The 12,211-nt window shown below is 38.4% G+C and overlaps 1 protein-coding gene across 1 annotated transcript in view; it reads left to right on the forward strand.

Moving 5' to 3' along the window:
* MTA3 (metastasis associated 1 family, member 3) overlaps positions 1 to 12,211 on the forward strand; it is a gene marked incomplete at its 5' end in the record, with an annotated part of 98,787 nt that overhangs the window by 59,949 nt on the left and 26,627 nt on the right. Inside the window, one exon of the mRNA XM_010184603.1 lies at positions 2,804 to 2,950. Coding sequence (XP_010182905.1) covers positions 2,804 to 2,950 — 147 coding nt within the window. The remainder of the gene's footprint in view (positions 1 to 2,803; positions 2,951 to 12,211) is intronic.

The following is a 12,211-nucleotide window of genomic DNA, read 5'->3' on the forward strand; positions in this document are numbered from 1 at the left end:
TATTACTGTTATTCCCTAATGCAATAACATGATAGGATAATAAAATTCAGGCAAAACTCCTGAAATGCCTCATTACCTCTCTCAGGTGTGATGAAGCAGCTAGTTGGAAAGTGCTGATCTGATGCATGCAAATATTTGAAGCAAGTCTGTATGCACAGAGTGTGTGAATGTAAGGTGTAAAGACTCCACAAGAAGGACTCAGCCCATTGGGAAGTGGTCCTGGCTGTTTAATAAAGTTTGTTTCAGGACTTAAGGAGGGAGCTTGGTCTTGCTACGTTCTGCTAGTGCAAACTTGGTAAGCTAATGGAGGGTTAGTGACCTCCAAACTGAAGAAAAGTCATAGGAAGGCAGTGCTTCCTTCTTCAACTGTTCACTCAACCTGAAAATATAAAACTAATCTCTCCTATGTGCTGTAGACAGTAGGAGTTTACAAGTTCTTGTCTATTGATGCAGCTGCTGGGATTGTTGTGGTTGCTGCTGGAGGTCTTTGGCAGATAAGACATTGTAGTGGTGTTAGGCCTGAAAATTAACCATTTCCTTCAGAAAACTGGTAAAAATTGCCAAATGAGCATTTTAAATCCCAAATTCCAGTCATCTTCAACAAATCACAGAATCACAGAATCGCTCGGTTGGAAAAGACCTCTGAGATCATCGTGTCCAACCATTCCTGTCTACCCACTAAACCATATCCTTAAGTACCTCATCTACCCGCTCTTTAAATACATCCAGGGATGGTGACTCCACCACCTCCCTGGGCAGCCTGTTCCAGCTTCTGACGACCCTCTCAGTAAAGAACTTCCTCCTTATCTCTAACCTGAACCTCCCTTGGCACAGCTTGGTGCTGTTGCGCAAACCTTTCTATTTCAGTTTAAAATTTTGCTTTAGCAATCAGTAGTGTTCATAACATTAAGCATGGCTCTGTTCCCTTTAGTAAAAAGAACAAAATAGATGCTTATTCTCTACAGTATGATAAATGGCCATGCCCTGAAATCTGCTGGAGCTTGGTGTTCCTAAACCCTATTATATGAAAAGCAGATGAGTTCTGTAGTGAATGGCAATAAAAAGCTCTCACTGAAGTTGTGAGAAGATCAGCGACATCAAACTGGCCTTCACATGCCCCCACCAAATTTACAGGCCCGCCCTGAAGCAATTACCTGTACCCTAGCTTGGTGCTCTTCTAACACATCCCCGGTGCATTATCCTACTCTGCACTTTCTAATCTGACCCTCTTGAAGCATCTTGGGTGAGGGTGTTCATGCTTGAAGGTTGCAAGCTCTGACCATACCAATGGTTAAAAGTTAAGCAAAGTCTTTTCAAGTGTGAAAATGGTTGGCGTTGCCTCCTCCTGGCATGCTGTTCCCAGTGCAGCCTGGCCAAGTCACTGCGGCCATCCTCCTCCTTCCCACCTGTTTGGATGTTGATGAAACTGTTTGGCTGTCCCGCCTTTCTATTTCTGCCTTGTAAAGGTTATCACGACTTCTCACGGTGCACCCCCCGCCTCCCCTGTGTCCACAGCCGGTTGCCAGTCGGGGTGGCTGGGCTGGATACCTGCAGGCTTTATTTTGTAAACAGAAAAGAAGAAAAGAGCACTCTTCAGGAGGTGCAAACCTGGGCTACAAATGAGAAAGTACTAATTTTTGTCTTCTGATCTTACTTCCTTTGGACAGTTGACTCTCCTGATCCATCTCCCAGTCCTGGGAGAGGGCTCCTCTGCTTCTCAGCCCAGAGGTCTTTTCTGCTCCATGGGGCTGTCATGTGGCTGGCCATAACTGATCTGCAAGCATCTTGTAACCTGCACAGTGCCGGCAGCTGTGCCCTGTGGCTGTCAGAGAGATGGGGACCTGCTCTTGGGCCGTCTGACTTCCCTCACAGATGCGGGTCTGTCCAAGGATGTACACAGCGGTGGCTTTTTGAACCCAAATGTGTGATGGGAATAAGTTAATTGGTTCAGCAAAGATGCCTGATGAAGGACAGGCAGACTCTACTGAGGCTTCCTTTAGCCATTTTTTTCTGGCAGAAAACTAAGAAATTTCCTTACAAACTGTTTCAGCTTTTGGCAAACATGGCAGCTGCTACTCTAATGTGTGCTGGCCAGATGCATGTCACTACCTGTCATTCACCTTTTTCTCTCCTCCAAAATAATCCTACTCCAGGAACCATATTAGATACTCGGCGTTATTTGAAGATCCCTGATAATGACTCTGTATGGGAGGCCGGCAGTACCTGGGGAACCCAGTGCAGTCTTAATAATTTTTGTGTTCCTGCTGCAGTTTTGGGGTAGTTTTAGCTTCAGAACCCTGCTGTGGCTGACTCCTGCACCTGGTGACTTATGTTTGGGAAGATCCCTTAAAGCTTGTTATTCTGACAGAAATTATTTCATAGCTTGAGGTACTGAGGTGATTTCACTTTAGTAAAATGTTTTTATTTGCATGCTAAACAATCTGTAGGCATGTAGCTCCAATGCAAACCTTCAAAGGACAGGAAAATGTAAACACAGACCTGTTCCAGATTGATTTGTATTGTATTATCTCTTCAATCTCTGAAATCCTGATACATCTACATCATGGTATTCAACATGGGCAATCTAAAGTGAAATAGATTTTTCTTACTTAAAGGAACTGTAGATATGAAGACTTGTGTTTGAATTGGTATTCAAGCTCCCGTAAACACACTCGTGCAGAAGAAATCTTCTTTCACTGGATATTTAAGTGTGCATTTAATATGTTGAATAGCCTATTTTCATTTATTTTTTAAAATCAAGTATGCATAATTTCTCTCTCTCTCTCTCTCTCGTCTCAAACAGAGATTCATCCTGCAGTGAAACCCAATGTAATCAGGTCAACACCAAGCCTTCAAAGTCCAAGTGCAAAACGACTGCTTGCACCCTCTAGTCACTCTTCATTAAGTATTTTGGGAAAAAGAAACTACAGCCATCATAATGGTCTTGATGGTATGTGAAGGAATATAAGATAAATATTCTTTAAATCTCTGAATTGCAAAGTTTTCTGTGGACCTGAGGTGACATTAAGGGAGTACAGAGTGACAGAAACGTAAAATATGGATAGCATATTTATAGCATTGATTCTTAATGCAATGCATGGTGGTGCTTACTCATTGAACACAGATAAATTAATGCAATCTCTTACAAAAATGATATTTACCATTTTTCTTACTAATCTTGATATAAAAGAACACAAAAAGAATTAAACAAAATGGTGAAGGCAGAGATGCAGTGAATGCTTTATTTCAGCTTATTGCATTGCATTTTTACTTGAAGAAATATTTTGCAGAGGTATGCAAGACCTTTTTAATTACTCTGTGCAAAAATATTTGGTATGTGCTGGGCCTGCTAGCTTACAGCCAATCTGCTTGCCAGTGTGTGAATTCTAAGCATGGCTTAGTCTGGATTCTCCACAGTGTGCTTGGAACTAGAGGGAAAATGGCTTTTGGCATCTTGTATCCAAAGACCGGTGTTAGAGAGACACTTAAAACAAGAAAGGACAAAAAGGACAGGTGGGAGGTGGTAGCTCTTTTTTTTTAAAATGATTACCAAAAAGAAAGATTTTCAACTGGAACTGTGAACACCTCTAACTCGTATCCAAATAAGAGGAGAATCCAGCAGGGTATAATTTGTTTGCACTGGAAAGAAATGCATACATTTCCTGAACTTACTTTCTATGAGATGTAACTTCTGCAAGCCCTTGTTTGTTCTGTAATTGAATATGCTTATTGAGATTAGAAATGTGAACTAAGTTAGGCTCTGACATGGGCTGTTCAGGACGCGATCTGCACGAAAGAGGTTACTGCCTGCTTTCATACTTCAGAATAGGCCAAGTTAGAAATGAGAGGAAGTCTTTCTGGACAAGCTAATAGAAATAGTATTCCAAATAGAGGTAAGAAAACTTCATCAGTTATCCAACATCTTCCCATAATGATTGTGCTTTTCTTTCATTGCCAATGCTATTTGTATTTCACAGTGAAAATTTGCACTGCGTGCTTAATAATACCTAGATAAAAATCACTACATACTTTGGCAAAAAGTTGTTATTTTAGTATATACAGAAGAGAGAATCACTTTGCTTAGTGTGTGAACAGCCATTACACAGTAGGCAAATAACATGCATGGCAACACAAGCTGTTCCGTGGACCAAGATGACAACTGTGTGACTTTTACTTGGGTAAAAAGATGATGCCATTTTTATGCATAGCCATAAATGCTGAATTTTCACTGCAAACTTTGAGCATAAAATTCTGCAGTGATGGTCTGGTAGTTACTGTGTGAGATTGTGAATGGCCGCTGCTTTCCCCATCTCCTGATGCTGGCCATTACACAGGACTCTCCATATGAGTGTTCAGTGATTATTGTCTTTCACCTGGAAATAAAGATGATATTACATTTCAACTGCACAGAATTGCTACTACTATAGCAGTAAACTCAAAGTAAATTCAAACTTTATTTTGATCATGTCCCTATAAGGAGGTGTGCTTGGTAATTTTTGAAATTTTTTTTTCTTCTACATAGTATGGATGTTCTCTTCAAAGTAAAAAGTTTATGAAACCAGCCATTAGCTACACTGATTAGTTTGCATCAGTCAGCTATGTTAAAGCAATTTGCACAAAATATCTAATTTGAAGAACTAGTATTGAGAACTCTTAAGTCATTGCTTTAGGAGATAATTATTTCTGCTTATGTGTTTTCTGTGAAGACATAACTCACTGGAAAGCATATATGCTAAATAACTGAAATCTGTATTTTTGTAGCATAAAAATGGCTATATTGGTATTTAAAAATGGCTATTTTGGTTCTTATCCTAGTGCCTCTCCTTAATTAAAGCCTGCAAAGTGTAGTCCATGTAAACTGCAAAACAATTTTTGAAGAATTAGATATGATACAAGTATTATCACAGACATAGAAAAGAATAGTTTCCAAGGAAGATAAGTTATTTTAAAGACAAAAGTCTGGAGCTAATTCCCTAAGCAATGTTGTGTTAAACATGGTAAACTAAGTAATAATGAAAACCCTTTTAGTGTGCGCGTGTTTCTGGATTTTCAGCTACTTTGTGGTGTGAGCAGAGCGCTCAGAGCTGTGAGGAAATGGCTTAGTTGCTATCATTGTGTACTCCTGAATGCTGGTTTTCATAACATCTGACAGCACTGCCAACAGTTTTCTCAGTTCTTCAACCTCATAATGGAGGAACTGCAGCAGGCAAAGGGCAAGTCCTTGTGGGAGCCTGGGAGATAAGGCCTCACTGATTGGTGTTTCCTCAATGCTTAGATACATCAGCATGGGTTTGATCTTCTAAAATAGTAATTTTTGTTAGACTTCTCTGTTGGACTAAGTCAAACAGAAGTTTAAGAAATACCAAACTGTTAGTTATTGGTCAATGCTTATGCTTTTGATAAAGTATCTTTGAGTTTTGATAACGGATTTATTTGCCTTAGAACAGTTGCACTATTATCTTCTGCCACATATAATTTTTGTTTGGATCATCTCAGTTTCAATTTTTCATTACTGATTGTGGTCACCTTGGCTTTTTTTTATTGCTTAAACCCTTCTTCACCATGAAATAAAATGCAAAGGAAAATGAAACTCTCAAAAGCAATCAATCAGCAGTAATAACACTAAACAGCACAGGTCCTCTGTTCCTTTTGACTAAAAAATGATTACCTTTAATATTTACCATTTTAACCCTTCTCTGATTATTGGTAAATATAAAATAAATTTTTTGGAGCTGTAATGTATCCAGCTTCTCTTCAGTATGAAGCAAAAATGGAGTGACCAGATCAACTTGGGAAATGGTGTTTTCTATGTAATCGCTCTGACAATGATGTACTATCTGTACAATGAATGTTTTTGCCAACCTGCAGAGTTTTTGTGTTACTATAAATATACTGAAAAGCTTTCTTCGTTCCAAAATACTACTGATTGTTGGGGGTTTATTGCATTGTATCAGTTAGCAATATCTAGAAAGCCTACTATGGAGGAGATGGTATATTCTGGCTTTTGATGCATGCTTTGATGAAACAAGCAGACAAAACTAAGCACAGTGGGCTTACACTAAGTCTTATCTTTTGCTGTTTTCATAATGTTATTGACATGAAAACATCTGCATGTTCGGGTTTGCTTTTTTCCAACAGTATTAGAAGTTAGTCGTAAAGAAACCATATAAATATATTAACTTAATATATACAGTAATTTACAGCATTCAGGTAAATGCCACTTAGGCCTGTGTAAATATATATTTAGATTGGCATGTTTAAAGTCAGTCTTACTGCTAGTGCCGTATTTTGACAGAAATTTTTATTAACAGGAATAAAAGCAATGTAATATGGAAATGGCACTTCTTTATGCCTGTATGTGGGAGTTGGGGGAAATGATGAGAAACATCTTTAGTATTTAGTTTAATGCTTTTAAGAGTAATAGATAAGAACGTGGTTAGCATTTCTTAGGGAGCTCCTGTGTTGGCTTGAGTCTTGATTTTGGCCAATGCAGCAAAAGTTTCCCTTTCATTTTTCCACAAATACATCTCCAGCAAGAGTCTGGTGCAACTGATGGGGTGAGGGAGTCTATAATTTCTGACTGCTATTGCTCAGTCTTTATCAGGAATGATGAGGGAGCTGATTTATCTCTTCATAAACGATGGGGTTTGTCTTGCTATTAAGTGATCTGAGTGTCAGTCCCTGGTGGCTGAGAAATGTAGTTGCATGCATGTGTAAGACATAGAACTAAATAAAATTGCATGGCTTAAGCATCGTAACTGGATAGAGAGAAGACCTTGTAGTTGGTTTGTGTCCTTTCTTGGAGGAGAAATAATTTTTCTGGATGGTCTTAGGTTTTTTCTTTTATTTTCAAACAACATAAAATCTTGCATTCTGTAGGATGGAATGAGAAATGCCAGAAAATATTTTTCGTTCTGGAAAAATTCACAATACTTTGAGGAGTTTTCATGTGATATACATTTTGTTGCTTTTAACTATTTTTGAGATGCATAATTTCCATTGCTGCTGAAAAGAAAGTCAACATGAGCTATTTAAATGGTTCTCGGCAGTGAAAACAGTGTCTTTCAAATGGAAAAACCTATCTTCAGAAAATCACAACGTTGCAGAATGTTACGTGTATCCAGTTTTATGAGTGGAGTTGATGATTGGAAGATCTAGGTGTGACTGTAAAGTGCTTTGTAGATATTTTGAATCTGATCTTTAAATTATAGCGTCTGAAATTATTCCAAGCAATTACTTTCACCCACAAGCTGCTTAACTATGAACAACAGTACAACATCCAAGTAGTCAAGTTTCACGTCAGGCTATTATTTTGGCAGCATGAGTAATAATAATTTTCCATATAATATTTGGAAAGATCAGGTAAAGGTATCTTACATGAGTATAATTTCTGTCAGCTGGCAGGCATTTCCTTACTTTTACATGCATCAGAAACAAAATATCCACAGGATGCCCAAGATATTAATGTTACTAATGAGGTATAGAGATCAATCTGTGCCTGTTGATACCGTTTTCATGACTTGTGGGCAGAAATAAAAGAACTGGTTGTTCACAGCTGAAGAGACTTTAATCAACAGCCCCAATCCTCCTTCTCTCTTCCCCTTCCCAGATATTTAATGCTTTATTTCAGACTGAGATGTCCTGATGCTTTCAAGAGGATTCTTTCAATAGTCAGATTTCTGTTCCTGTATGTACTGAGGTACACAGCTATATCTAAGAATGAGACAGCAATTTTTGGGTCCATTTTTCTAGGAACCAACACATTGCTGGCACAACAAGATGAGAAACTGCCATGAACAATCAGCAAAAGGAGAAGGACCTCAAAAAAAGTGTACCTTCTCTCTTAGATGCTATTTTGGTCAGTCCTCTCTGCTTATGACTGATAGTATTGGCTATTGAGGAGATAACCAAGGAAGAAAGGCTTATATGTCACTCCTATTTTTCTGTGGGGAATTTGAGACTATCCTTTGACAAACACATGAAAATATAAGCAGCCTGACTGACAAGCAGGGATACTGAAATCTTTCCTGCCTCAAATTTTCTTGAAATGGATAAAACAATTCCAGTATGTGCTTCATCTTAATTTGCTTCATGTAACCCTACATGAAAGTATATTAGAAGGAAGGAGTTTTCACTGTAGAATGGAATTTCTTACTGGAGCAACTGGTTTTTTTTCCTCAAAGGTGTCTGATTGTTGTTATCACAGTACTATTTTTCAGTAGAAATGGAGAAGTTCTACTGTGCTGGCAGGATAGCAGCAAGGAATGCATACCGAAAAACATCTGGTGCTCTATTACTTTAAAAAAGAAAACTTTAAATTTTCTCTTGCATATTAATAAACAATATACCTACATAGATTTTTATAAACCTCATTATACCTATCTGGAAAAGTTGGATCAATGGGCTGAGGCCAATTGCATGAGGTTCAACAAGGCCAAGTCCTGCACTTGGGTCACAACAGCCCCATGCATCTCTACAGGCTTGGGAAAAATTGGCTAGAAAGCTGCCTGGTGGAAAAGGACCTGGGAGTCTTGGTCAACAGTGACTGAACATGAGCTAGCAGTGTGCCCAGGTGTCCAAGAAGGCCAACAGCATCCTGGCTTGTATCAGATGTAGTGTGGCCAGCAGGACCAGGGAAATTATTGTCTCTCTATAGTCAGCACTGGTGAGGCCACATGTCGAATGTTGTGTTCAGTTTTGGGCCCCTCACTACAAGAAGGACATTGAGGCACTGGAGCGTGTGCAGAGAAGAACAATAAAGCTGGTGAGGGGTCTGGAGCACAAGTTACATGAGGAGTGGCTGAGGGAACTGGGGTTGTTTTGTCTGGAGAAGAGGAGGCTGTGGGAAGACCTTGTCGCTCTCTACAACTACCTGAAAGAAGGTTGTAGTGAAGTGGGTGTTAGTCTCTTTTCCCAAGTAACAAGTGATAGGGTGAAGAGGAAATGGCCTCAAGTTGTACCAGGGAGGTTTAGATTGAGTATTGGGAAAAAAAAATCACCAAAAGGGTTATCAAGCATTGGAACAGCCTGACCAGTGAAGTGGTTGATTCCCTGGATGTATTTAAAAGGTGGGTAGATGTGGTTCTTGGGGACATGGTTTAGTGGTGTACTTGGCAGTGTTAGGTTTATGGTTGGACTTGGTGATCTTAGAGGTATTTTCCAACCTAAACTTTTCTATGATTCTGTGATTTACTTATGCTGAATTCACATTACAATTATCTCCCAAGTATTCGAGATTCTCTGATTACAAATAAAAGAACCTTCTTCTATTCTGTGTCCCCAAGACTGCTAAAACTGCAGAGTGGTATTCCAGTGAGTAAAGGTAAGCAGTGTGACTTCTTTATAATGAATTTGGTCACAGAAGAATTTGGAAGAAGATAAACCATTTCTGCAAACCCACATTTCCTTGAATTTCTCCTGAGAAGGAACTTCCTAACTGTTGGCACAGCGTATTGTGGGTTTTTAAAGACCCCCAGTGTTGTGGGTTTTTAAAATATAGACAGTGATTGCTTTTTTTTGGCCAAAGTCAACACACAATTTCCATTCAACCATAGTTCTCAGGTTTACTGTATCCTCTGAAATGTGAGTTATTTCCATGAGTGGAAGTACACTAGAAATTGAATAGGAAATTTATTTTTTTTTCTGCTTTTATTTCATTTTCTTTAAAAAAATGTATCTTTGGACAAATGCTGCTTTGCCTACATTTGGTTCAGAAAAAATCCCCCAAAACTAGAATCACATTCATGCTTTGACGCAGGGGTTTGATTGTGCCATCCATCCCTTGTATTTTGTTGTACTAAGGAAATGAATACTTATGAAAGGAATATAGCATTGCATCCCCATTTTCACTAGTGTAACTTATGCTTCTGATTAATCACAGAAGAGGTTAGAAATAGCAAGCTACGTAGGACTGTAGATGGAGGAAAGGGCACTTCATTGTTAACTGCCCAATTTCTGCTTTTGAATTGGTGTTTCTTTTATATATAGATAGATAGATGTATATATATACATACAGGTATTGTGTAGGCATGAAATTACAGTATCACTGGCTTTTCTAATTGGCAGAATAAATCAGCTCTTAAAATGGCAGACAATAAGAATAACACTGTAATTAAGTTAGCATTCAAAACACAATGCAGATAACCAGAACCTTATTCCTGGAATCGCTACTTACCCCTAGTGTTATTTTAAAGAATTAGAGCTGCAGAAAGAGAATCCTGTCTCTTAGATAACAGGATTAGCAGTGTATTACCTCATTAATTACGTGCTCTGGATTCGAGATCTGGAGTCCATACTTAAGTGCTTCTGTGTATGATTGCTGTAAAGTAGGTGTGATATATATATTTTTTTTTTTGTAAGCTGTGATTGCAGAGCAATAGTTCTTAACAATATTAGTACATAATGCAATAGGGAAGGCACCTCCAGAAAGCGCTGAGGCAGTGTAACTGGAAAAATCCCGTGTCTGGGGAAAATGCTTTGTGATAATTTTGTAAGTTTGGCTGCTTAGTTTGCTTTTCATGACTGTATAGTGTTTCTCCAGTGTTTCAAAATTTCAGTCTTGTGAGACTGAGTCGTCCTCAAATAAAGTCAAACTCATTCTTGCTATGATTACACGATACATATTTTTCTAATAATACTTTTGAAGGAACACTTAATGTTACTTGTTCCATTACCACAAACTGATGGGAAAAAAACCCCATTATTTTGGTTACTTAAAATATTCGTAACCTGAGTTGAGAAGAAATAATGAAACAGTCTTCCTTTCTCAGCTTATTTCCTAAGGTGGTCCATCCTCAGTGAAAAGGTTCTTTATAGTCTCATGCATCACAATAAGCTGTGAGTGTTACTAAGATTAGACACCTCTGCTTTTATGTCTGCCTTTAATTTCCACATGTCTAAATGACATTATCTTGAAGCACATCTATTCTGAAACGACTAGAAAAGGGCACCTTTCACCCACTAGTATTGCTGATGACCCCATTAATATAAAAGAGAAAGATGAATATCAAATAATGAAGTTACCTATCAGCAGACTGACTAAAGAATAGCATGTATAAACATAAGACATGAACAGTTGGAAAGGGACTGGAGTGTTATTAAGGATGTGATTTCTCTCCTACCTTGAAGAACCCTTAAGGGAAACAAATAATATATGGGGAATAATATGTAAACTTGAAATAGGTCTGTAGCTGGCACCATCCCTTAGCAGTGAACTTTTTCCAGTTTAGCATTAAATGGTTTTACAGTGGGAAAGTTTATAGTCTCCTAGTGCCTGTAAGCAGGAAGAAACACTTGATTGGTCAGTATGATTGGTAACAACTTCTAATGTGAGGAAATTTCTTTTTACAACTCACTCATTTCCATTTGAGTTCAAATAAATAGGTTGTAGAAAGACCATAGGAGCATCTTAGGCAGTTTCTGCTGTTGGTGCATTGATTTCTCCACACTAATAAACTTCTAAACATCTTGTCAGTACTCAGGTTGCATTTACAGTAATTTACTGGCATTAGATCACCAAAACCCTTCTTAGTGATGTTGTCTGATCTGTTCTGTGTACAGTGGAGTAATCCACTTACACTAACACTTCATTGGCTCTAAGGGGAGATTCATTCAGTCTCCTGGAGTTTGCTTTGTGCAGATTATTGCCTTGGACAAAATAATTTGCTATAAGAACTCATTTACAAACCAAGTGTCCACTGGTGCCTGTTTCACTAAAATTCAGAGCCCGATTATTCAAATTCCCTAAGGTGTTCTAAAACTTGGCAGATAAAACTGAAAATCCAAATTTTCACTTTCTCTCCTGTCGAAAACCAAGATATTTGTGGTTTTTAAATAAGCTCTTCTGCCCTCAAGCTGCATTGGAGGTTGCATGGGTGTGCAGACCTTTTGTAAAACACACATTTTGAATGCTGCATGACTGCCTTTTTGATTGGAAACAGGGACTTTCTTCCTTAGTTGCTTTAATTAAAAGCAAAGTTTTCCAGAGGATTGGTTGGTGTGTGTTCGTGCATAAATGTTAGGGAGAATCCTGCCAAGTCAGGGGATAGTTATTCTCTGGAAGAAATCAGTGTCTTCTCAGTTCTAAAATCTGAATATTTGCATATGAAAGTATGTAAGAGTTTAAATTGTGTAATGATGGTACCTTAATTAATAGTCTTCATTAGATCCTACAAGCTTTTGTCTTTGTCTACTTATTAAAGAGCTCTTTCCC

Source organism: Mesitornis unicolor, unplaced genomic scaffold (assembly GCF_000695765.1).
Source record: "Mesitornis unicolor isolate BGI_N332 unplaced genomic scaffold, ASM69576v1 scaffold8245, whole genome shotgun sequence".
NCBI classification, from domain to species: domain Eukaryota; kingdom Metazoa; phylum Chordata; class Aves; order Mesitornithiformes; family Mesitornithidae; genus Mesitornis; species Mesitornis unicolor.